Source organism: Callorhinus ursinus, unplaced genomic scaffold (assembly GCF_003265705.2).
Source record: "Callorhinus ursinus isolate GAN/ISIS: 27379988/994484 unplaced genomic scaffold, GSC_fseal_2.0 scaffold15, whole genome shotgun sequence".
In the NCBI taxonomy this organism is placed as follows: Eukaryota; Metazoa; Chordata; class Mammalia; order Carnivora; family Otariidae; genus Callorhinus; species Callorhinus ursinus.
The window spans coordinates 4,464,886-4,490,755 of record NW_027397077.1 but is presented as its reverse complement, the minus strand read 5'-3'; the positions used below and the strand labels follow the sequence as shown (position 1 = coordinate 4,490,755).

Here is a 25,870-nt window from a genome sequence, read left to right as displayed (position 1 = left end):
CATACTCACATCCTGGATTTGTTTGCCAGGCCCTAGGCTGCCCCTTGACTGCCCAGGCTTCTGGGGCTCCAATCAGCCGGCCCGTGCCCCAGACCTGCCCTGGTGAGGTGAGGAGCTGGATGGGGAGAGGGAACTCAGCCGAAATGAGTGCTAACCCCCTGCTGAGGGAATGGGGGGCTGGCCACTTGCAGAGTTCAGCTGGAGGGGGCAGGAGGAGGCAACCATGCTCCGCTGGAGGTCCAGTCCTGGGAGACAGCCTTCCCCCAGCAGCACTGACGTTAACATCCCTCGGACTCACTACCTGGTTCAAGCCCCCCTTCACCTAGTCACAGGGGAAAAAATTGAGGACTGAGGATCCGCCCAGAGCCATTTGGGCGATCAGAGGCAGGAGGGCCAGGGGCGGGTTTCCTTCTGGATCTTTTCCCTTCACAAGGACCCCAACCCTTGGAGATGTAGACAGAGAGGCCTGAGTGAGGGCACCCAGTGGGGCCAAGGAAGCAGGAGTTTTCTCTGGCCCAGACAAGCCAGACGGGCTACCCCTCTGCAGAGTCTAGGCCACCCTGAGGTCAGGGCTGCGCCGAGTTTACAGATAGAGAAGTAGAGGCTCAGAGGTGTAAAGAGCTTGCCTTGGGTCACACCGAAGGGGGACTCTACACACGATGCCTCCTACCAGGGGCCTGGACCTCTCACCACCGAAGTGGACTCAAGAAGCGGCAGTCCTTATGGCCTGGATTCCAGGTCCCTAGGGCCCCAGACCCAGCCTGCAGTCCTAGGAGACAGCCGGCCAGCCTCTTCACAGAGGGCCAGCTGATCTGGTCATGAACTTCCCCCTAGTGACGAGATCAGGGGCACACAATAGTCCATTGTGCCCAGGGTACACCTGAGCCAGGAGCATGATGCCAGGCAGGTGCAGGGAGGGACGCCGAAGCGAGGTGAAGACGAGGGGGCTGTTACCCTGGGACCCCTCCCTGCTGTGAAAGCAGAAGGAAAGTGGGAGCCTATGTGCGTGAGACACAGAGTTTGGGGGACACGAGGTTCTCAGCTCTGACAGGACAGCTGGGTCAGTCACTCCCTTCACCTTCTGAGGCCACAGGAGGTAGTCTCTGAGACAGGACAGGGAGCTCAGGAGGAAAGGGCCTCCCTCCAACCCTTTCAAACATCCCTCCTACCTCACCTCCCCTATTCCCTCCCTCTGCATCCAAGGCAAATCTTTTCTTCTGGCTGGACCCCCAGGTCTACCCAGGGGTGGGGTAGGGGCCTCCTCGGCTCAGGGTCAGGGAGGAGCTCATCACTGCCAGCGCACTGATGCGGAGTAGTCCGAGTTGACTCAAATTGGACCAAAGTAGGGACGCCACCTACCTCTCCCCGCCCCCCGCCTGCCGACACCCACCCCCCGCCCCGAGCCCCCTCAGACCCTTCGGCCATGACCATTCAATAGGACAGCGCCCACAGGAGTGTCAAGCCCAAATGCAGACTAAGCCTTCCTGCCCCTCCCAACCCAACAAGGTCTCTCATTTATTTGCCGAGCCTCAGTTTCTCCACCTGTAAAAGGGGGAGGTGTCCGGCCGCCTCAATCCGGGCCCCTCTCCTCATCAGGCGCGACCGAGGTTGCGCGGTCCCCACCCGAGGGGCTCTCTGAGGTGCACGCCCGCGGGGGTCATCCCCCAGGTAGAAGGCCAGAGGCACCGGCGGGCCGGGGGCGGCGCACACGTGTGTGCGGGGCCCGAGTCCGCCCTGCGCGCGCGCGCATCTACGCGGCCCCGGGAACGCGGGGCGCAGGTGCAGCGGGCGCGGGGCGCGCGGAGCTGGGGGCACAGCGGGAGCGGCGCGGGGCGGGCTCACCTGAGCGTAGTAGAGCAGCCACAGCTCGTACAGCCGCTCCGAGGCGGCCATGTCCCGGCCCGGCTCCGGCCCTGCTGCGCGCCACCTGCCGCCGCCGCCTCCTCCGCGCCGCCCGCCGGTTGCCCTCGGCCAGGCCCATGGGCGGAGGGCGTCACTCCGGGGCGGAGCGGCGCGGTACTACTCGGGGAAGTAGTGCTGGCCCCCGCCGCGCTGAGCCACCCAAGTCTGCACGCTCCTCCTCCTCGCGGCCGGCCGCCGCCCGGCTTCCTGCACTTAGCTGCCGCTACCACCGCCCCGCCTCTCCTGGGACCGTGCACAGGGCGGGGAGCCCGGAGGGAGGAGGAGCTTGAGGTCAGGGCGGCCCGGGAGGGCGCCCCGCAGTCCCGCCCTCAGCAGTCCGCGCCCGCGACGGTGCCTCGGGAAGGGCCGGTCCGAGCCTCCCGGACGAGGGTCGGGGTCAGGTATTCCAGGCTTGCCCGCCGCACAGTGCGCCTGCCTGGAATTGCCACCCTTCGTGCAAGAATGGGGTCTCCGGGTCGGGGGGCAGGGGCTCCGGGCCGCGTTCAGATGGCCAGAGTCCTTCAACAAATGGTAACGACAAGCCGCGGCCACCTGTAGAGTTTACCACGTGCCTGGTGCTGTTCTAAGCGTTTTAATGCAGAGACCGACTGCCACGTTTTTGCTCTTACTGTTTGTGGAGCAGGAGGGGGGACATCAGAGAGCAGTGCCCTTCGTCTGCCCTGCAGATCCCTGGGAGATTTAGGCAATCCTCACGGGTCCCCTCTTCCAAGAAGCCTCCCAGATTCTCCAGTAGAGGCATCCTCCACTCTAGGGCCCAGCATTTGTCTTCACATCTTTTGTTTTCTTTAACCTCAAGAGGCTAAAGGCAAGAGGATGTCTCGTGCCTCAGTTTTACAGATGGAGAAATTGAAGCCCAGATGGGCCAAATGAGAATCCCGTGGGTAGCCGGGGACAGCGCGCGCAGGGATGGAGGCCTGACTGGCTCTTTGCTGGCCCACTGCCACCATCACCCCCTGGATCTCTCCCTGCCCCCCCAACCAGCCTGCCTGGGAGGTGAGGGCCCCCCCACCCCCGCCCCGGTGTTGGGCAGGGGTCAGGCCCTGTGTTGGAGTTGGGGAGAAGTTTGTGGAGCCCAGAAAGGTGCTGTAAGTTAGAGGAACTGGAGTCTGGAGTCCCTCAGACCTTGGCCAAGAGAAAACAGACTCTTTCCCCATTCCCATCCTTTTCCATCCTCCTGACTTTTTCTTGGGCAGCCTCTCCACTCTGGCCTTTTTTCCTGCCCTGTCCATCCTACCTCTGAGCTGACATTTCCTGAGCACCTACTACCTGGTACTACCTGTGATCCTGGTACAGGTTCTGGTAAGTCACCCCTCCGGATGCAGGGGAACAGGGCACCGAAAGGCCCCGGCTAGTGAGGTCAGGAGGGTCGTTTTGGAGGGGCTGGACAGAGGTCTTATGGCACAGGGGCCTCTGAAGGGAAGTGGGAGGAGTGGGCATCCACCTGCTACCAGCCTGGGAAGGGAGGCCCCAGGCAGGAAACAGCTTTGCTGAGAGACGAGTCATGGTATGTGTTGGCGGGGGAAGGAGGCCTCTGTGTGGCTTTGGGGACCCTGACATCCTGTCAGAAGGTCTTAACTTCAGCCAGAGTGGTCTCCTGGTTGTTGGGGCATGCTGGTTAACACAGGAAAGAAGACCCTGGCAGCCCCTGCCGGTGAGCAGTGCACCTCTTTGCCGCCTGTTGCAGTCAAGGCCAAGTCAACTCTCAGTAGTTCTCTGGAACTAAGCTCAGGGGGTTCCTGGGGCCCACTGGGCCCGGGTTGGGGGTTTGTTCTTCTCCAGGTTAGGTAGTCTGACCCTGAGTACTTTGCTGCTTCAGGGGGCTTGGAGGTGGGAGGGGCTCGTCCATGAGCCTGGAGGACATGGCCATCCAGCCAAGCCCTGCACCGCACAGCTTTATCTGAGCTGAGAGTGGACACAGAGGGCCTAGGGGCCCATGAACCAGTGCATCCAGGGAGTCACTGGTACCTGTAGAGGAAGAAAGGCAGATCTTGTATTGAACTGGGATCGGAGTGTAGGGTCAGGGAAGACTTCTTGAAAGCATTCAGGCCTTGAAGAATCAGGACAAGGGGACAAGGCTGGGCCAAGCGCTTTCCAAGCGGCCCGCAGGGAACGAGCTGTGGTTGGCGCTTGCTGAGGCAAAAGCAGAGCGATCGACGCGCTCTATCCTCCTTCACTCAGGTCTGATTCTACTCGCAGCTTTCTCACTGATTGGCATTGGACGAATCGAGCCTTACGGCCTTTTTCTTTGCCACGCCCTCCCCCACCAGGCGAGGCGAGTTGCTGGGAGAGGTAGGGCGGGCCCTCCTCTAGCAACTCAGTATTGATTGGCTTTCACGACTTCCTGTTCTCCCGTTCTCGTCCCTGGATTGGCCGCCAGAGAGTCATCTACTCCCTGGGCCTGCGCGATGCAGGACGAGAGAAGAGGAGGGTGGGCAAGATGGCGGCTACTGCGGCTGGTGTGGGCCGGCTAGAGGAAGAGGCGTTGCGGCGAAAGGAACGGCTGAAAGCCCTACGGGAAAAAACCGGGCGCAAGGTGAGGAATGCAGAGTGAGGACTGTGACTGAGGTAGCCAATGTTCGGAAACAGAACAGGGACGAGAGAACAGGGGACTACTAGGAAAAGGCAGGTGCTGAGGGCGCGCATGCGCGCGCGGGTGGCGCTTGCGCGAGGAGTCGGAGCCCGCCCCCCCAGTGTGCTTGCTGGCGGGCTGGGAATCTTTCGGCGCCGGTGCCGTCGCCGCGCACGCGCGGGGCGGGGTGGGCAGTGGTTAGCGCCTTACGCGCTTTTTGGCTACCGTCGGGTGTTTCGCCTATGAGCGCCCTGAATCACCCCCTTTCCCCAGGACCCAGCCGGCCTTCCAACCTGGTGAAATTCAGTGCATCTGGCAGACCCTCCCCTGTCCTCCAGCGCGCCTTCGGCAGGGCAGTACGGGACGGTGCTCTGAGCGCCCAGCTGGAATCGTTGAGTACGAAAGTCCGAAAGAAAGACCCATTTCTAGGTCAGGGTGCACCTCAGGGAAAGAGCAGGGCACTTAGTTCTTCCCAGGCTACTTCTCTGGGGATGGACCTCCGAGTCCTATTAGTTACCAAACTTGGAAGCATCTTCCTTGCTTTTGTTTGACACTAAAATGGTCCGATTCCATTTCCACCTCTGATCTGTCCGAGTAGTCAAGAGGAAGGAGAACTCCGAAGTTCAGTACCTGTGTGCAAACCCTGGCCCTGTCACTTGGGGCCGTGGGACTTGGGACAAATTGCTTCATCTCCTTGAGCCTGTTTCTTCATGTCTGCAGTGGAGGATAACAATCCCTCTATATTAATTCTCACTGGGTTATTTTGAGATCTGACAGGGTCATCTGTGAAAGGGCACTAGAGACCACAGAGGGTGGAGCTTGTCATTTCTGCTCTTGTTGGATGAGCAAAAACTATTAATTCTACAAAATATAAAGGATAGTAAATATCTAGACCTTCGGTGAATGGGGGAAAACAGGGACTCAACTTTCCACCTTTAAAGAGTCAGGCTGGTCAGTCTGGCCCGTTTCCTTTGTGCATGGCCATCCTGTGGGAAAGTGAAAGGGGAAGTAATAGAGAGTGAAAACTAGCCAGATTGGCTTCTGCTTTTGTTGGCAACTTGTTGGCCCTGTCAGACGGTTCTGCTCAAAAACTGCCTGGCCTAGGGAAGCTCAAGCCTCAGTTTTTCAGTGGCTGGCCAACCTGTGCTCTTGGCTTAGATTTGGGGCCCAGATTACTGGGACTGGTCTTGAGGTCAGAATACAAAGGACAACATAGCATCCTCAAGGCTCGTTGCCCTGGGAAGGATGCCCAGGCCATCAGGAGAACTGGCCTTTAATGAGGGATTCTTTTAATGGGCTGAAAATATGGCCTGATTGTTGTTTTTTTTTCTTTATTGTGGCAGAATATATCTAACATAAAGTCTACCTTTTGAAATACGTTCATAATGTTATATAACTGTACCACTGTGTCCAGAGCTTTTTCATCATCCCACATGTAAATTCTGTACCCATTAAACAGTAATTCCCCATTCCCCTCCCACCCTCGCCCCTGACAACCACCATTCTATTTGACTACTTTTAGGTATGTTATATAAGTAGAATCATACAGTATTTGACTTTTTTTGACTGAGTTATTTCACTCAGCGTAACATTTTTAAGGTTTATCGATGTTGTAGCATATGTGAAATTGCATTCTTTTTTAAAGCTGGATAATACTCCTTTGTACTATACCACATTTTATCTTTTCATTTTGGGTTGCTTCTAACTTTTTGGCTGTTGTAATGAATGTATAAATACCTGTTTGAGTCTCTGTTTTCAGTTCTTTTGGGTATGAACCCAGAAGTGGAATTTTTGGATTATATAGCAATTCTGCGTTTAACCTTTGAAGGAACTGCCATGCTGTTTTCCACAGTAGCCGCATCATTGTACGTTTCCAGCCGCAGTGGAGTGGATGCTAGTTTTTCCACATCCTTGTCAACACTTGTTATTTTCTGTTTTGTTGATCATAGCCATCCTATCGGGTGTGAAATGGTATCACATTGTAGTTTTGATGTGCATTTCCATAGTGATTAGTGAGTGATGTTGAGCATCTTCTCATATGCCTATGGCTATTTGTATATCTTTTTTGGAGAAATGTCTGTTCAGGTCCTTTGCCTATTTTTTTTTTTTTTAAGATTTATTTATTTGGGGGAGGGAGAGAGTTCACACTCATGTGCACGCACACATACAAGTGGGGGAGGGGCAGAGGGAGAGAATATTCAAGCAGACTCCCTGCTGAGCATGGAGCCACAATCCGTGAGATCATGATCTGAGCCAAAACCAGGAGTCCGTCGCTTAACCGACTGACCCACCCAGGCGCCCCTTTGCCCGTTTTTTAATTGACTTTTGTTGTTGTTGAGTTGTAGGAGTTCTTAATATATTCTGAATATTAACCCCCTATCAGATACGGGATTTGCAAATATTTTCTCCCAATTCCAAGGTTGTCTTTTCACTTTCCCAGTAATGTCCTTTGAAGCACAAAGTTCTTAATTTTGATAAAGTCCAATTTATTTTTTCTTTTGTTCATCCTGCTTTTGGTATCATACCTAATGAACCATTATCAAACCTTGGATCCTGAAGATTTTTTCCCCATGTTTTCTTCCAGGAGAGTTTTATATTCTTAGCTCTTATTTTTAGGTCTTTGATCCATTCTGAGTTAATTTTTATGTAGGGTATAATGTAGATGTCTAATACAGTCTTTTGCTCATCAATCGAGATGATCATGTGATTTCCCCCCCCCATCCTATTATTGTATTGCGTTAATTGGTTTTTGTGTGTTGAACCGTTTTTGCATTGCGGGAGTAAATTCCCCCTGGTCCTTGGTCCTTGCTGGATTCAGTTTGTTAGTATTTTGTTGAGGATTTTTGCATCTGTGGTCATGGGGGATATGAGTTTGTACTTTTCTTGTAGTGTGTGTGGCTTTGGAATCAGGGTAATTCTGAACTCATAAAATGAGTTAGGAAGTATTCCCTCCTCTTCAATTTTTTGGAAGAGTTTGAAAAGAATTGGTATTATTTTTTCTTTAAATGTTTGGTAGAATTAACCAGTAAAACTCTCTGGCTCTGGGCTTTTTTTTTGTTGGGAGGGTTTCGATTACTTAGTCAGTTTCCTTACCATTTATAGATGTATTTAAATTTTTTATTTCTTCATGAGTCAGTTTAGGTACGTTGTGTGTTTCTAGGAATTTGCCCATTTCATGTAGATTTTCCAATTTGTTGGTATATTGATTGCTAATTTAATTGGGTTTAATCTTCACATTTCTGGCTTCAGAAAGCTCTTGGCCGTAAACTCATTTCTAAAAAATGTGCAGTCGGAAATCACATGGCTTCTCTCTTGGAAATGAGAGTTCACTGGCCTTTGGAGTTTCCTTTTATTCTTTTTTTTTTTTTTTAAGATTTTATTTATTTATTTGACAGAGACAGGGAGAGCAGGAACACAAGCAGGGGGAGTGGGAGAGGGAGAAGCAGGCCTCCCGCTGAGCGGGGAGCCCGATGTGGGACTCGATCCCAGGACCCTGGGATCATGACCTGAGCCGAAGGCAGACGCTTAACAACTGAGCCACCCAGGCGCCCCCTTTTATTCTTCTTAAGGAAGAGTTATTGTGAAGCCACGTTCTTGCTCCATTGGAAGCCTTTTTCTTTCCTGGTGCATCTTTCCTATCCAGGAGCTCCTGATTTTTCTACTTTCTTTAGTCCATTTCTTGCAAAGGGGAAGTTAGAATTTTTTGTTGACTCTTCAGTTACCAGGCTGTGGTGTCAGTGGGTGGATCAGTGGCAGGTGATGAAGTGTTGTTTGGCTTCGTTCAAAATGGGTTATTGGAGCTGGTAATTCGTTCCTTCAGTAGATGTGTACTGGGTACGTCCTTTGTGCCAGTCATTAGGCACCAGAGGTATAGCAGAGAACAAAGCAGATGGAAGTCTCTGCCCCAGGCAGCTTGCAGTTAGCTGGAGAGACAGTCAGGCAACACACGCAGTGTTAGAGAAGGTGCAAGAAAGGGAAGGAAGGAGAGTGAGATGGGGAGTGCATAGTGCTCCTGTTTTTCTCTGTAGCACGTAACGGTTTAATTTTCTTTATTCAGGACAACAGTGTTTTGGAAATGATGCCAGCTGCCTGCTTTATCTTATCTAGGTCTTGATGGCAACCCTGAGAACGAAGGAGGAGGCTTAATTTATAGGTGGAAGCACTGAGGCTAGTAAATATGAGGTGGTTTGCCTAAGGTCACATGGCTCGGAGGTATCCCAAGTGAGTGTTAGGTTAGGAGAGGCCATGGGAACAGGTGGTGACTCTCGTTATGTACTGACTTGGACTGGTTGCCCAGATGCAAGGTAGGGGAGAAGCTGGATAAACCAGTTGTATACGTTCTACTACCTTTTGGTTTTGTGAGTTACGCGCTCAAAAACAAAACAGAACAAAAAACAACGGTGGAAAAAGAGTATAGGCCCCAAGTCAGTCTGCCCTGATGTGCATGTCTTAATCCCCTCTGGATCCTGATTCTGGTCCTCCTTTCCCCTGATGAGGATGCCCTTATTTGCCACCATTTTGTTTGGTTTTGTTTTTTTAATGATGAAATACATATAACATAAAATTTTCCATTTAAGCATTTATCAGTAGCATTAGTATGTTTACAATGTTGTGCAACCATCACCAGTATTTCCAAAACTTTTTCATCACCTCAAACAGAAACTCTACCCCCATCAAGCAGTGACTGCCTGTTAATCTTACCCCAGGCCCCTGCAGCCTCTAGTCTACTTTCTGTCTCCAGGAGTTTGCCCATTCCAAGTACCTCATGTAAGTGGAATCTTACAGTATTTGTCCTTTTGTGTTTGGCTTACTTCACTTGGCATAAGCATAAGTTTTCAGGGTTCGTTCACGTTCTAGCGTGTAAGAGAATTTCATTCCTTTTTAAGGCTGAAATAATACGTACGTATTATACCATATGCAGTGGATGTTCTGTTGATGGACACCTGTTGGCTATTGTGACTAATGCTGTCATTGGCATGGGCTGGTGTACTTATTGGCTTACAAGTGTTATTTGAGAGTGTGTTTTCAGTTCTTTTGGATATGTATAGGAAGAATGGAATTGCTGGGTCATATAGCAATTCTATCTTTAACTTTTGGAGGAATCACCAAACAGTTTGCCACAGCGGCTGTACATTTTCCACTACCACCAGCAGTGCATGAGGGTTCCAGTTCCCCTACAGCCTTGCCCAACACTTATTTTTCTTTTATGGGATGGGGGCACCTGGGTGGCTCAGTTGGTTAAGCGTCTAACTCTTGATTTCAGCTCAGGTCTTGATCTCAGTGTTGTGAATTCAAACCCTGGTGTTGGGTTCCATGCTGGGCATGGAGCCTGCTTTTAAAAAAGAAAAAAATTACAGGATGTGGGGGGGCGGTGATCTGGCTGCAACATCTGTCACCCCATTGATTGGCAGGGCTGATGGGCTCTTCTGGCTGGCTAGGCTGGCATCTCCTTCCTCCCTCACTGCTTCATCTGCCATCCCTCCCAAAACTGCGTGCTTGGTGGAAGAAGATGACCTTTTCCGATAGAGGAGGACCATTCTTCCGTCAAGGGTGTACGAGTTAGCTGTGCTTCCCTGCTGGAACCTCCAGACAAGCTCTCAAGGTCCATTTGTAGGAGAATGTAGGGTAGGTAGTCAAGCTTCTAAGATTCCAGACACATCCAAATGAGGTGCTGCATGTGGCATTCTGCCTTTCTTTCTTTTTTTTTCTAAAGATTTTATTTATTTGAGAGAGAGAGAATGAGAGAGAGAGAGCACGAGAGTTAAGAGGGCCAGAGGGAGAAGCAGACTCCCTGCTGAGCAGGGAGCCTGATGCGGGACTCGATCCCGGGACTCCAGGATCATGACCTGAGCTGAAGGCAGTCGCTTAACCAACTGAGCCACCCAGGCATCCGGCAGTCTGCCTTTCTTTAAAAATAAAAAAGAAAATTATAGCTATCCTAGTAGGTGTGAAGTGGTATCTCATTGGGGTTTTGATTTGCATTTCCCTGATGATAAGTGCTGTTGAGCATCTAATCATGTGCTTATTTGCCATTCGTATATGTTTTTTGGAGAAATATTTATTCACATCCTTTGCCCATTTTTCCATCGGGTGGTTTGTCTTTCTCTTGTTGAGTTGTAGTTGAATTCGTTATGTATTCTGGATATTAAACTGTTATTAAATAGGGGACTTCCGGGTATTTTTTTTTCCCCATTCTGTGGGCTGTCTTTTCATTCTCTTGGTAGTGTCCTTTGATCCCCAAAGGTTTTTTTTAATTTTGGAGAAGCCCAAGTTACCTGTTTTTTCTCGTAAGAGTGCTTTTTGCGTCATATTTAATCTCTGTAGTTCCTGAGTGATGTTTCTGTTAGGGTCAGTGCCTGAGAGAAAGACAGTCAAAGGTCTCAAGTTCGAGTTACTTTTCCAGCCCGGTCATTTCTTGGGAGACCAATGAGTGGGGAGGCTGGAGAGGAAGTAAGGCCGGCCTGCTATGGGCAGACAGCCCTCGGATGGAAGGGGCTCCCCACTTTTAGCTCTGTCGTCTGATGTGAAGATGAGACCCCTGCAGGATGGACTCCAGGGTCCAGCACTTTCTCAACCCGCCCCTGCCACTGGGGTGTCCCTGTCTGCCCCAGGGGGACGGCCCCTCCCTCCCTGATGCCTACCACGCTCATGGTTTTGCTGGAGACATGAAGATCTCATGCTCGGGGTTGATTTCCCTCATGGTGTTAGCTTCCTCTCCTCCCCGCACCCGACTCTGAACTCAATTTAGTGATCGTCTGGAGGAGCCAATCCTGACATTGTGACAAATGGGGAGACAAGATCCGGGTTGTAGGGTTTCCACACTTCATTCCGCAGTGACATTCGGTTGTAGCTGTGTGGCTGGCAGTTTTACAGGGTACTTCCATGCCGGCCCACCTGACTGATTTGTGAGGGCGTAAGCCATGAGGTTCCCAGGTGCTGGGATGCCCAAGGTCAAGGAGCATAAGTGACTTCTGGATTCCTGCACGCTTAGCCCCCTGGAGGAGGGGGAGTCTCTGCAGGGTGCAGCATGCCTGGAGGTGAGCCAGCCCCATGATAGGTGGGAAGAGCACATAGGCTGTTAGACTGTCCTGCTGGCCGTCATTTCCTGGGAAAGCCGGGCTAGGCCTGGGACGCTTCATGAGAAGGCAGAGTGGAATTTGGGCCGCACCGTGGAGGATGGGACCGGGAAGCGCATATTGAAGTAGCTGGAAAGGAGTATTCCAGGGGAGCAGCTCGGAGGTGGGAACATTCGGTGAGCACAGAGGGGACAGTCAGGGATGCTCCAGAGGGTTTGACAGCAAGCAGTTGGCAGTGATTGGGGTAGGGGTGAGATCTGAAAGTGCTGCTGGGTGCTTGGTGGCCAAGTTCTGCAGGAGCCTGGCCTTGCAGCGGGGAGGGCAGCCACCCATACATCTGTGTTGTATTTGAACCTCATTTCTTGATGCTCATCCAGAACTTCCAAGCTGCGTGAGTAGGGGAACCATACCAGGCTGTGTAGACGAAGCTCTGGGGCCTCTCTCTACAGTCCTGCCCAGTAGGGCAGTGTGAGGCCACTTCATCCTGTTCTGACCTCTTTCTCGGCAGCCAGAGGAGGCTTCTAAAGGTTGTTAACTTGGCACAAACACTTGCCCTTGGCTGTGGGCTTTCGCCAGCATCTAGCCTGGATTGGGCTGTTTCTTTGCGCCCTGGAAGGGCGGGTGGTTGTCCCCAGCCCCTCCGGGGTTGCGCCTGAGCTCTGGAGCAGGTTCTGGCTGTGAGCTTGCAGGCTGTGCAGCAGTTCCTGTTTCTCACCTGCTTCTCAGGACCAGGGCAGTGCTGTGCAGTTCTGCATAGAATCCGTGCTGCCCGGTACCACGGCTAGGAGCCACGTGTGGCTCTTGAGCCCTTGAAAAATGTGACCAACGTGATGTTTTACTTAATTCCATTTTAATTATTTTATATTTAAACAGCCACACTTGACTTAGGGTTGCCTCACTGGACAGTGCGTCTCTGGAGACCTTGCTCCCTCCTGCCTAGCTTGTAAGAGACTATTTCTGCCTGAACTCTCATTTCTTGAGAGCTGTTAAGGAGAGGGTAGGTGGAAACCCAGACGACCACGAGCTCAGCCTTGGGGAGCCTAGGGCCTCGAAGCTAGAGCAGAGGGCTTCGAAATAGTCAGTCTTCATGGCCAGTGTCTCTGGCAGGTGCTTATTTCTGGCCTTCTGTGTGTGCATCCGGTGGAGCTAAATGCTGACTGTTATGATCTATACACTCGAGAAACGGGCAGTCTGGAGAGTGGGGGCAGTGCCAGGGTGGAGGGGAGCTCATCGATAGTCTCGGAACTTGGGTGCACTGGGGAGAGGCTTGGCCACTGTGGGCTGAGGGTGGAAGGGGGTGCTGGAGGGAAGGGCTGACAACTGTTTGGGGGGCAGAGAGGAAGGGGCAGTGAGGTGTGGGGAGGTGGGGGTGGAGAGGCGCCCAGTGTTCTGGGTGCGGAGTCAGACTGGTCCATGTCCTGCTCATCCCTCAGGAAGTTGCCTCTGACCTGGCCACATGCAGCTATGTCCCCATGCCCACCAGCCTGATGTCCAAGTCAGCGGAGGGTCACTGCCCCTGTGTTGACAGCCTCTTACAGGTCAGCCCTCCTGACATTTACATGGCATTTTGTGATGGGATCTCATGATTTGCTCAATCCAGAAGCAGCGCTTTGAGGTGGGTTTAAAACAGTTTATCCCTGTTTAATAGACCAGGAAGCCTGGGCTGAAGGGACCTCTCGTGGCTGTGCTTTGGGATGTTGCCGACCCAAGATGGTCCCTTAAGCCCTGGGCCCTGTATCCCTCTCCACTTGTCATGCCCAGGTGCTTGGGAAGAAGCAGCCCCCAGGACGGGGTCTTCTTCCCGTGTCCCACTCAGAAACTGCCATCAGGCTGCCTGGTGGGTGCTGGGTGGCGTAGTGGAGAGCATGGGCTTTAGAGCCGGATGGATCTGGTTTAAGTCTCAGCTCCATTCATCCCATCGGTGGGACCCCGAGTAGGTCTTTAAAACTCTATACCTCCCTAGCCTTGTCTGTAAAAGTCTTCTGACCTCATCAGTAGCTGGAAGAATAGGGAAAGATGTCTGTGAAGTGGCTAGTTCAAGGTCTTGCCCATGGGCCTTCTATAAACGTAGACATGTGTCTTGTCTCGCCCACCCTGTTGAAGTGAGGAAGTCTGGGTGGTCCTCCAGCCCTCCCTACTGGGTGACAGTGGGTGGAGCTGACCCTGTTTCCAAGGGGAAAAAAGAGGACATCTTGCTGGTCACCGGCTTTCCTCAGCCTAGCCCTGCTTCCTTGAAGGTGGAATTCACTTGTAGTGCAACGTGTTAGATTAACAGAAAAGTGGATTTGCAGAGCCTCAGCCGAGGTGGGGTATGTGTTCCCCATTCTTCCCAAGGACTGACCTCTTCCCGAGCTCTGCTCAGACCCTGAGGTCTGGGAGCCAGTGAGAGGGAGAACCTCGTGGATGGGAAGTTTGGGACTCCCAAACATAGACACCTGTTGAGGAACCAGTGTTGCAACTTCTCATTGAGTCATCCCTTTGGAGGGCCTCAACTTGTTCATGTGTGAAATGAAGATGTTGGATCAGTCCGAGGTTCTCAGATCTACCTGTGTGTCAGGATCACCTGGGGCGACAATGTACATTCTTTTCTCTGGCTCCACCCCAGATCTCCTGTTGGGATCTTGGTAGGGAGCCTGGAAATCATGCATTTTTAAAGATACGCAGATGATTCATTTTTCTGCAAGTCTCTAATCACTTCCTTGACATTTCTCCCTTGACAAAAGGAAGTAAAACATCTCTCCTTTCCCTGGAGCATTCGGTGCTCATCCTCACTGTGGGAACTCTGCAACCAGCCATCAAACAAGTATTTATTGAGCATCTGTTGTGTGCCAGGCCTGGAGATCCAGATTGTGAATCAGACCGCCTCGCTGCCTTGAGGGGCTTCCATGGGAGGGGCAGGTAGACAGTGTATACCTGTGAACAGGGAAGAGAGTGTCAGGAACTTGTGAGTGCTGGGGTGGGTGTGTGCATGTGTTGAAGGAGGGCCGGGGCAACTGCCCTAAGACAGGAAGGCCGCTCTGAGTGGGAGGTTGGAGATGGTGGTGGTTGCGGGGGAGGGTTGGGATGCCAGATCTGGGGAGGAGCATTCTAAGCTGAGCGGAGAACTAGCTTGGCTTGTTTGAGGGAGAGAAGGAACCCCTTCATGGCAGGTGTCAAGTGAAGGGTTGGGGGGTAGGGTGGGGATGGGGGTAGCATGGCCCTGGCAGGCTGGGGCCACAGGGGCAAAACCTCCTCACTCCAGAGGGGCTGGGGAGCCATTGGAGGCCTGAGTGCTGGTTCCTGTCCTCAGTGTGTGCGGAGGCGGGAGGCTGCTGAATTGGTTCAGCTGTGAGGCATCGGCACTCAGGGTTACAGGACGTCTCGGCAGATGGGCTCGGGGGCAGGCGGGGCCCGCTCCTGAGATGAGAGGTGCAGGGAGAGTGGTTTTTGAAGGGGAACCAGGAGTCTGGTGTGGGCCACATTGGGCCTATCAGGCAGGCGTCGGGACTGCAAGCAGAAGTTTGTGTGGGTAGGATCTGAAGCCCTGGGGCCAGATGAGTCCCCTGGGGACAGGGTTTAGACAGCAGACAGGGGGACTGCGGGGACAGACGGCGCCCAAGGCCTCGCTCTGCAGTATGCAGGAGGAAGGGGAAGAGGAATCTTGGGGCGGGGGGCAGCAGGGCTGAGAGAAGCCGGGTGAGGACTGGAGTGGGTTTGGGGCGGCGAGCTGGGTCCAACTGTTTGCAGGCAGCGTGTGCGGAGGGGAAGGTGCCACTGGGGTCCCAGCCACAGCTGCACTGTGAAGTGGGCCTTCGCACTGCTTTGAGGCCTCAGCAGCCCTCACTTGTGAGGCTCAGTGATCTCAGGAGAGGCAGCACTAGGCCGCGGGCGGTGCTCTTGTGGCTTTGCTGTGTGGGCTGGCCCAGCATGGTAGTGCTCCCTCCGTGTGTTGGAGTGCTCCCCTGCTGTGTTGCAGGGCTCCCTCCGTGTTGGAGTGCTCCCGGGCTGTGTTGCAGGCTCCTTCCCTGTGTTGGAGTGCTCCCCCGCTGTGTTGCAGGGCTCCCTCCGTGTTGGAGTGCTCCCCCGCTGTGTTGCAGGGCTCCTTCCCTGTGTTGGAGTGCTCCCCCGCTGTGTTACAGGGCTCCCCGCTGTGTTGCAGGGCTCCCTCCCTGTGTTGGAGTGCTCCCAGGCTGTGTTGGATTCATCCCTGCCCCCTTCCCTGCAGGTGGGCTGTTCCCACATGAGCTGAATCCTGCCCCTGAGGCAGGCCGGCGGCTTCACTCACCGTTCCTTGCACTGGGGACTGCTGCACGGGTGGCTTTTGCCACCCAGCTCCACTGACTCTGGGACCAGTAGGTAGATGAGGCTCTTCGTGCTCCTGAGCCTTACGAGTCTTCGGCCAGAAGTGGCCACAGTAACCCCTGCCTCCCAGGACGAAGATGAAGGGCGATGGTGCGCGCAGGAAGTTGAGAAGCGAAAAGTACGCATGTGCACTTATTCTTCCTGCTCTTCTTTCATTTTACCTCTGGGGAGAGCCCCTTTATTTTACAGATGTGACAGCGGAGACCTAGCCAATATCCCGCAGGGCCCACCCCCTTGGTCCCCTCCCCGGAGCTGGGCGCTTCGGGAGCCCCATACCTCCTGGCTGAGTCCCAGGGCGCTGTCCCTGTGGCGCTGGCTGCCCCTGGAGCTGGGCAGGGAGGGCCCTGCAGTGGGTTGCAGTGAAGGGAAAAGGGCCTTCCCTTCAGCTGGTCTCCTCTCCTGGGGAGAACCTACCCGCCTGGGCTAGGGGTGGGCCTCTCTCTCAGTTTCCCTCAGAGGGCAGGGCTTCTCGAGGCAGATGCATGCTCTTCTGGATCTTTCACTATTTAGCTTGCCTATGATGGCCGAGGCAGCTGCCTGAAGCACCTCTGGACAGGAGGCCATGAGGCAATGTCTTTTCTTGCTCCGCTCCTGACATGCTGTCGGGGCCTCATCTTCTCCTTTAAGTGACTCCTGTGACAAGACCTAACAAGCTGTTTGCAAGGCCTCACTGATCGGGGACAGGGAATTGGAAAGCAAAGGAATCTTGAAATTCAAGCTGGTTTTTAATCTGTTAGCTTTTGCGACAGAAGAATTTTTGTGACCTTGATGGCGAATCTCTCTGTGTTATCGCCTGTTTCCTAGAGCCAGGAGGGCGGGAGGGACCCTGCTTCCCTCCAAGTAGCTGTCTTCTGGGTGTGCTTTGGGGTCCTGAGGTCTTCCCCTCTTTGAGGACTGACTTCTTACTGTCCTTGAGACAGAATTCGTCCTCTCTTTAGATTTTAGTAATTTTGGTTTCTACATGGGCTTAAATTCTGTTTTTTAACAACTCTGTTGTGGCATAAAGAAAACTTCCCTTTTCAATTGAGGTATACTGTACATAGAGACAAGTAGATACATCAGCCCGGTGATTTTTACTAAGCAAACCCACAATGTCATCAGTCATTCAGATCAAGGAACGCGGCAGTATCCCTGCTTCCCCCCTCCCTGCTCCCTGCCCAGGTGCTCGTGCCCCAGGAGTAATCACTTGGGACTTCTAACACCAGAGGTCGGCTTTTCTTTCAAACCTTAGGTGAATGGAATCATACACTACGTACTCTTCTGGGATCTGGCTTCTTTTATTCATTATTGTGTCTGTGAGCCATTGGATGTGGCCATCAGTTCATTCTTCCTGCTGTCCGGTATTCCATTGTGTGAGCATACCACATTAGATCCATCCTACTCTACATTTTCAGGCTGGAGCCATAATTTTCTATTTCCGGTCTTGTCCACGTGTTGGTGAACACGTGTACGTCTATCTGCTGGGTATATCCCTAGGAGTAGAATTGCTAGGTCATAGGGGAGACACTGCCATACAGCTCTCCCAGTGGCCGTACCGGTCCACACTCCCACCGGCAGTGAATGAGAGTTCCTCTCCAGCGCTCCAGCCCTCGTTAGTCTTTTCCAAGTTGGCCCTGCTGGTGGAGGTGTAGCGGTTATCCCTTTGTGTTTTAAATTTGCATTCCCTTCCTAACTGATGCTGTTGAGTGTCTTTTCATATGTTTATGTGAAGTACCTGCTCAAGCCTTTTTGCCTCCTGTCCATTTTTGTTGGGTTGCCTGACACTTTTTCCTGTTAATTTCTAGGTGTTCTTTGAGACCTGGGTAAGTGCTTTGTTCCGTATATGTATTGCATTTTCTCCCCTTCTGGGCCTTGATTCTTCACGCTTTTAATTGCATTCTTTGGTGAACAAAAGAAGTTCTTTATTTTTATGTAATCCAGTTCATCAGGGTTTTTTTTTTTTCTTGAATATCTTCTGTGGTCTGCTTAGGGAAATAGTTGCATACTCCTAGGTCATGATGACATTCTCTTATGTTATATTCTAGAAGTTGTTTTTTTTAAACATTTTTTAATCTAAATTCAATTAATTAACATAAAATGTATTATTAGTTTCAGAGGTAGAGATCAGTGATTCATTAGTTTTATATAATACCCAGTGCTCATTACATCATTTGCCCTCCTTAATGTCCATCACCCAGTTACCCCATCCCCCCACCTCCCTCCCCTCTAGCAACCCTCAGTTTGTTTCCTATGATTAAGAGCCTCTTATGGGTTGTCTCCCTCTCTGCTTTCGTGTTTTACTTTTTCTATTCTAGAAGTTTTATTGTCTTACTTTTCACCTTTAGATTTCTAGTCCATCTGGAATTTTTTTTTTTTTTTAAGATTTTGTTTATTTATTTATTTGAGAGAGAGAGAGAGAGACAGACCACAAGCAGGGGGAGCTGGAGAGGGAGAAGCAGGCACCCCGCTGAGCAGGGAGCCCAACTGGGACCTCCATCCCAGGACCCTGGGATCATGACCTGAGCCCAAGGCAGACGCTTAACCAACTGAGCCACCCAGGCGCCCCCAGTCCATCCGGAATTTATCTTTGCGTGGTGTGAGGTAGGCATCAAGATCCCCCCAATGTGGGTATCGGTGACTCAGCACTATTATTTGGCACTTGTTTTTTAGAAAGAAGACTGTTTTCTTGTGAATGTTTGGCACGCAGCATCCTTGATAATACTGCTGACCTCCCACAACATCTTGATAATCATTGTAGTTATTATAAAAGTAGTAAGAGTAGTGTAGTGGCTTTCTTTTTTTCCTCCTTTTGTGGGGATGTTACTCAGTCCGCACAGTAGACGGGCAGCTCCTTGTAGGCAGGGATAACTCTTAAACTTACCTAACAAAGCATTCAGACATTTCCGAGTGCCCGTGGCAGTGGCCCCATACGGGGTATTCTGTGTCCTGGGACCCTGAGCCCCCCTACGCTTTGTGCGCCACCAGAGGACTTACCGCGGACTTGCAGGGAAGGCAGGGACCCGCCCCGCCAGTTCCTCTAGAGCCTCTTGGCTCTGCCGTCCAGGCCCTGGACCAACTGACCAGGGGTGTTCTGACTAGAAATCCGAGTTGTCTCAAACAATTGCTTCTAGGTCACTTGTTTCAGCCTTGAGCTGTATGTTGTAAATGGACCGCTGTAGACATCTGGACCAGGATGTGGTTGATCTGTAGTACTAAGTATTATAATGCAGTTTCGAAATGCAGTTCATGTTCTTGTTTCAGGGGAAAATGTGACCCATGTTTCACCTCAGGATAGCGGGGAACACTTCCCCAACCCACACCCACACGTTTCCCCACATGTCCCTCACATGTTCCCCACACGCCCCCAAAGCCACCTCCAGCGCAAGTATGGATACACATACCTGCCCACTCTCCAATCCCCACACACCACACAGCCACTCCCACTATACATCCAGCCCCCAGCACCCTCCACCCACCCCTACACACGCACACACAACCCCCCATACTCACAACCCCACCATACCCTCAGCAACCCCCCCCCCCATACACACACCCGAAGCAGCTGGGAGGGACTTGGCATTTCTGCGCCATTGCAGAGTTTCAGGAGACCCCACTGGAGAGCTCCATGTGGCTGGGTCCTGTCTGGCCCTGCTTCCTCCGGGGCTCTTCCCTTAACCCCAGGTGCCCTGGCTTTTCCCTGGGTTTGTTTTGGAGGGAAGCAACAGCTTGTACTCTTGAAAGAATTCCAAGAGGAAAAACGGTCCCTGTGGTAACGACGCCCTGTGGGGAGTAAAATCCACACCCCAAAGCTGTTTTGAGTCAGGCTTCTAAAGAGCTGCTCTGTCTAGAGAAAATGTGAGTGGCTGGAGCAGAAGACATTTGCCCTTTCAAGGACAACCCCTCCCTTCTGCCTCCACACTGTGTTCTGGACGGGGTACCACTAGATTTCTTGCAGGGTCACTGAATCCTAAAGAAAGTGCACCTGTGTTTGCTACCTGGGTGAGGAAGCCATCAGATGAGAGCAGAACTTTCCTGCCCTGAGTCCAGGAGCCCGGGACTGGTCAGGAGTGGGAGAGCGCGCTGGGCTCTCTGGGGCAAGGAGTAGCTTACTGAGCCCTTTGAGCCCTTCTTATGCATCCTGTTGAGTGCCTGCTCTGTCCCAGGGCCTGTGGACTGAGGTCAGCAAGGGCGGACTGGGGCTCATTGGGGAAACTGTGGACCCGCGTACCACCTACGGTAATTATAATACAGTGCACTGCTGTATACTGGGGAGGGGTATCCTAGAACTGTGAGCATCCTGGGGATGGAGGGCTAGCGGGCGCACTTGTACACAGTAGTACACAGTACACTGCGCAGAGGAGGGAGCTTCTGAACCCGCCGTGAATGCACTGACCCCACTTTATCTCCTTGATTAGCTTATGGGGCATGTCCCCACTCGGGCTCTGTGCCCCAGGCTGCACAGCTCTTAAGATGGAGCCCGATGGGGTGGGGGTTCTGAGTTTGCCTGAGGAGGGACTGAGTGCAGGGCATGGAAGGTGATAGCTCTTTGGAGGCGTGGCAGGGGCAGAGCAGGCAGGTGGGGAGGTAGTCCGAATTTGGGAAGCCACCTGTGGAAGCCCCCTGCCTCCTCCAGGGCCCTCACATCCTGTGGCTAGCCTTTTCTGACTTGGACTCACAATTTCTGCACGCATGTAGGATCTGCCCTTCGAAACTGGTCCACCCAAGGGCATGGGCCAGGTCGTCCCCTGGGTGACGCTGGTGGCCGCTCTGGGTGAACTCAGGGAAGGGAAGAGGCATTCGTGTGGGAATCTGCTCTGTGACCCTTTTTGCAGTGGGGTGGGGGCAGTGAGCATGGCTTGGGGGGTGGATGTCATGGGCCTCACGCAGAGGGTGCAGGCCTCATGCTAGGCTCCCCTGTCATCACCATCATCACCATGGTTGGTACCTGCCCACTGAGGACCTCCTCTGTGTGGGCCACCGCACAGGGCTCCTCACACCACTTCCACTCTCATTTAGCAGCTCTGTGCAGGAGAGTGCAGCCCCAAGAAGCTTGCTGTCACCCAGGTCCACCCCACGGCACAGCCCAGCATGCTGGTCACCCAAGTCCACCACACGACACTGGTCAGCGCCAGGCTGCTTCCTTGTGCGCTTCTGCCTTCTCAGCCCCTCAGCCCAGCACAGGGTTTAAAAAAGTACACTTGGGACGCCTGGGTGGCTCAGTTGGTTAAGCGGCTGCCTTCGGCCCGGGTCATGATCCCAGGGTCCTGGGATCGAGTCCCACATCGGGCTCCTTGCTCAGTAGGAAGCCTGCTTCTCCCTCTCTCTCCCTCTGCTTGTGCTCTCTTTGTCAAATAAGTAAAATCTTTAAAAAATAAATAAAAATAAAAATAAAAAAGTACACTTAGCTTCTCAAAGTATGTGTAGGTGAGGATTAAAAGACCTTGTTTAAGCAGTATTTCCTCCCACCAATAGATGTGCCAGTTCTGACTTGTAGTTTAAGTTTGGTTCCAGTTAGGATTTTATCACTTGTGGATCACACCAGAGAGGAGACAACTGTCTTGCCTTTACTTCTCCCCAGACTGTGACACTCTGAGAAGCAGCTGATCGGAGGTTAAAATAGCTTCCAGTCTCCTAGAAGCCTCAGCGTACATTGTTGCTCTGTGAATCTCTGGCTTGCTTGGGAATTGATGCCCAAAGAATTTGCTTTTCCAGCCTGGGTGCCCATGTGGGGGCTCAACTCCATGTTGGGATGGAGGGATGGGGAGATGGACCCCAGGCCATGTGAGTTCCTGGCTTACGTCAGCGGTTGGCCTTTGTGATGGACTTCGCGGGGATGCTGGGGCCAAATAACAGAACAGTTTACACCCTGCGCCCAGCTTCTCCATTTGCAAAGTGGGCATCAGAACCTGTGCTCTGCTTGCATCCTAGGGTCTCCCTGTGGATCCAATGAGCTGTGGGACCTAAGATGGCTTTGAGCCCTGAAAGCACTGCACATACTTTGTTCTTAGGTTATTGCCATAAAAGGTCATGTGTAGCCAGGGTGCTTAGTTGCAAGCAACAGAAATCTGTTCTGGCTGGCTGGTTGTTGGTTTGTTGGTTGGTTAGTTTAAAAAAAGAGAGCCAGGGGTGCCTGGGTGGCTCAGTGGTTAAGCATCCACCTCTTGATTTCGGCTTGGGTCATGATCTCAGGGTTGTGAGATGGAACCCCGCGTTGGGCTCTTTACTGGGCATGGAGCCTGCTTAAGATTCTCTTCCTCTCCATTCCTCTCCTCCCCTTCTCTCTAAAAAAAAAAAAAGAGAGAGAGAGCCAACCTTGCAGGTCCGCAGCCTGAAAGAAGTCCAGCATTTCTCAGAAGTGGCTCAGTGAGGAAGCCCTCCTGCCTCCAGGTCCGAGACCCTGCAGCGGGCTTCTGGAGTCCGTCATGCTGCAGCTGCTACCAGAGAGCGGTCCCTGCTGCCGGCCCCCCGTCCTGCCCCACTGGGAAAGCGAGTGTGGGGCACTTTCAGCCTCTGTACTTGCAGCTGGCTCTTCCTTCCCCAAGCCTCAGTCAGAGCTCCCCAAGTAAGGGAGGGGTGCAAGCACCAGGCGGCCCCTAGAATGCTGGGCACTCGGGTTCCATCTCCTTCCTCCAGGGCTGTGGGTGACACCCTTGAAGTCAGGAGACCTGGGGTCTAGCGCTAGCTCTTGCCCTTCTTGCCCTGCACACTTTCCCTGGACGTCCTGCTGCCCTCGATGTTTCTGTTGCGTGAGCGCTTTCTCCGTCTTTCTTCCCACCCTGCCTGCTCTGTGTCCAGAGTCCTCCCTGGTCGCTACAGGAGCCCTCAGGCAGCTTGGCATGGCCTCGACTAGATCCCTTCCTCCCCTGGGTCGACCTCTGTAAGAGGAGGGACGTGGTCCCACTCACAGCCTCCTCAGTTGGACAGTGTGGTAGAAGCGTGACCTGGGGGCAGGCAGGCTCTGGGAACATTCAGACTTCAGGTCTTAGCCTGGAAGATTCCAATTTGGTAGGTTCTATTTATAACACGTTCCATGGGCCACTGGATCTAGTTCATCCCGTACCAGATGTTATCTGAGGCCTTTGCAGCCCTGACAGTTTGTGGGGTTTGTTTTCTTTTCTCATTTGGTAAGAATGGACGTGGTCACACTTCTCTGGCTCTTGTGCAGAACGCACGCCCAAACCTTATTTGCGAGAGTTTTGGAAGCATGATGCAATCAGAAAACCTTGGCTTAAGTGCTGACCTATCTCTTATCAGCTGTGGGCCATTGAGTACGTCCCTTAGTTCTGAACGACGTTGGACATTGGCGGCTGGGACGACAGTACGGGACCCTAGGGAAGCCGGGCGGGGGTGGGTGGGGGCAGAGGCCCCGTGTGCATGAGAGGGAAGGGTGCGCGGCTTTGTGAGCACCACACGGCACTGTGCAGGGGGACGGGGCTGTCCCTCCGCCCAGACTCACAGGCAGCTGCCGTCTACCGTTTGCTGTCCTGGGGCTGAGAAAGTAGCTCTCTTGACCCATATCTGACTCGTTTCTCAGCGGCTTCAAACCTTGCCCTTCCCTTTCTGGTCCTTTCCTCATGCTCTCTATAAATAACACTCTAGTCCCGCTCTTGCCCCCTCCCTGCCTGTCCTCTGGATTTTGCCGCCTTCTCAGAGCTCTGGGTAAAGTCGGTAGCCCCTGGGGCAAGCCTGTCCCCTGCGGGCTCCTCCTTCCCTCTCCGCGGACACAGGGCTCGGGCTCCATATACCTGCTCCTCCCAGGTACTCTAGCCCCCTGCTCTGCCCGTTCTGCCCTCCCCGGACAGCCCACACTTCTTCCGGGTGAGTTAGGTTTCGTCTTGTCAGCTCTTAGTCACTGGGCATTCCCCCAGCACCCTGGAAGCCAGGGCGCTCACTTGGGACGTGCTGTATGGTGACTCTCCATTCACCTGTCTGCTTTCCCTTTCATCTGCCCTGAGCCCCCTGAGGGCCACAGTCATGGCTTTGTCACCTTTCTGTCCGCCCAATGACAATATTTGAATGAAGAAATGAAGCAACTGGACAGGCACGTGGATTTGGGAGTTGGCTGAGCTGAGATTTTTCTCAGGGAGAAGCCGACTTGCCTTTTCTTAAAAGTCTGTAGTCTGCAGCCAGACCCAGCAAGATGAACTTGACTGGGTACGAAGTCTATCCAGACCGTGAAGTTTCCAAAATCAGTTGGTCAGGCACGGACTGGGGGCAGTTTGACACCTGCCCACATGGCAAAGAGCTGCACACCTTGTTGATCACAGGCTTTGAGCAAGCCAGTGGCGTCACGTGGAAAACAGGAGCCCTGATGTGGTCCTGTTGTTGGCGGCTGTCAGGGAACGGTTTGGGGACCCGGCACTGCTCTGAATGGGCACATGGGCCTGGTGAGGGGGGGAGGGAGAAGGGTGTGATTTTCAGGGCCACCCACTGGGGTTTTCAGTCCCTTGCTTGCTCTTTCCCTTGGATCCAAGGATGGTGAACACACTATAGATAGGTTCCCTCTTCCCTCTGGGGCTCAGGCGGAGAATCCCGTCCACCATCCAGAGTTCACGTGCAGAGGACGGATCTGGTGGGGGTCAAGACACCAACCGCATGTCCTCGGGACCAGAGACTCTAGGTGGCTGTACCGTTCCCCAGAACTGGCCAGCTGGGTCCCCCATGCGGCTTCCTGACTCCAGCTGTCCACGTTGAGGCCACGGGAAGGGGGTTCCAGGCCAGCCCCCAAGTGCCACACGGGGCTGATTCCTACTAGGGCAGGGGGGTTTCTAAGCTTCAGGGGCCTTACTGTTGGCCTTTGTGACTCGCTTGCCCTTGCTGCAGCTGTGAGCTTTACCACGGTGAGGAAGTCCTGGTGGTTGCGAGTTCTGCTTTGTGGCAGAGAGGCGCTCTCCCCCTCGGAAAAACGGGAAATGGTGGGGCAGGGTGAGAGGGTGGGGAGGTAACCTCATTGTTCACCATCAGTTCGTTTCTTAACGGAAATTTTTGTCCTGAACGGGGGAGCTGTCTGGTCTGGTTGGAGGGCACTTGACCTCCATTGTAGCTGCTGGTTTGGCTGCTGGGCCCAGTCCCGGGCTGCAGACGGACGCTGGTGTGTGCAGGCCTCAGTTTCCCCTCCCCCTGCCCCACAGCGTGCTGGTCCTTTGGGTTTCGTGTGTTTTTAAGCTCAAGAACGGTCACTAAACATTGACTGGGCTGTGTCGGGCCTGGGGGGCCAGCTGTGGCTTCCTGCTTTCCCGTTGAGCCAGGTGAAGGTCAGGAGAGTCTGTTTAGGGTGTGAGTAGTCAAGACTGAGCCACAGGCAACTGGGTTTCTCTAGCTGCTTTTGTTTTTAGATCATTTTGTTATTAAATCATTTTGACAGCAGAATGAAAGGAAATGGAAAAAGTACTACCCACAGTCGTGTGAGCCCGTGAAGTCTTGGGCCACGTACGTGTCATGTTAGCATGGTTTGGCTCATGGCTGTGTGCGTGGGCTCGGCACCTCTCACGGTCCTGGGTGTTCTGTGTCGTGGTGCTGTTCCTGTGACCACACAGGCCAGGTGCATGAGCACGTCGGACTCCCCTTGCAGTTCCAGTTCTCCGTTGAGAGAAATACAGCTGTGAACACTGCTCCATGCATCGCTCTTTTATCTCCTTGTGCTTTGCTGGGTTTGAAGTTCCTGGCCCAGAAATGGCCATATCTGGGGCTCCTGATGTCTGTCTGAAATGACACCAGGAGGAGATGCGAGGCGGTGGGATGCTGATGCTGATGTGCCATTCGACACTGTGTGTTTGAGGTGGGCGTGGGAGCATGGCCAGAGCAGAGGGCTGGCTTCAAGCGGGGGGGAGCCTAGGCTTGACGCCCACCCTGTCCTTTGACCCTGGCAGCCCAAGCTGTGTGACGCTGGGTAGGCTACTTACTTGCACTAGATTTCCATTTTTCTAATCTGTGAAAGAAAGCAGTGCTGACCTTACTCGATTTTTTTTTTTTTTTTTTTTTT

At 53.1% G+C, this 25,870-nt stretch overlaps 2 protein-coding genes and 1 long non-coding RNA gene across 10 annotated transcripts in view; 1 reads left to right on the top strand and 2 right to left on the bottom strand.

The window, feature by feature from the left end:
* The window catches only part of NBEAL2 (neurobeachin like 2), a 29,065-nt gene extending 26,999 nt beyond the window's left edge, over window positions 1-2,066 (bottom strand). For 3 of the 7 annotated variants that reach the window (XM_073901079.1, XM_025884861.2, XM_073901082.1), the window contains exon 1: window positions 1,843-2,009. In XM_073901079.1, coding sequence (XP_073757180.1) covers window positions 1,843-1,893 — 51 coding nt within the window. In that variant the 5' untranslated portion in view covers window positions 1,894-2,009. Of the gene's footprint in view, window positions 1-1,842 lie in introns of all 7 variants that reach the window. The other 4 variants (XM_073901077.1, XM_073901081.1, XM_073901078.1 and 1 more) reach the window with 3 other exon arrangements.
* Window positions 2,067-4,325: 2,259 nt separating this feature from the next.
* The window catches only part of CCDC12 (coiled-coil domain containing 12), a 48,488-nt gene continuing 26,943 nt past the window's right edge, over window positions 4,326-25,870 (top strand). Inside the window, exon 1 of one of the 2 annotated variants that reach the window (XM_025884865.2) lies at window positions 4,326-4,456. In XM_025884865.2, coding sequence (XP_025740650.1) covers window positions 4,361-4,456 — 96 coding nt within the window. In that variant the 5' untranslated portion in view covers window positions 4,326-4,360. Of the gene's footprint in view, window positions 4,457-13,025; window positions 13,107-25,870 lie in introns of those variants that run through there. The other variant, XM_073901074.1, reaches the window with a different exon arrangement.
* On the bottom strand, window positions 14,362-15,965 carry LOC112833643 (uncharacterized). The gene is made up of 2 exons (XR_003210689.2): window positions 15,833-15,965; window positions 14,362-14,481 (listed from the first exon to the last, which is right to left on the bottom strand). It is a non-coding gene; the product is annotated as an uncharacterized lncRNA (long non-coding RNA).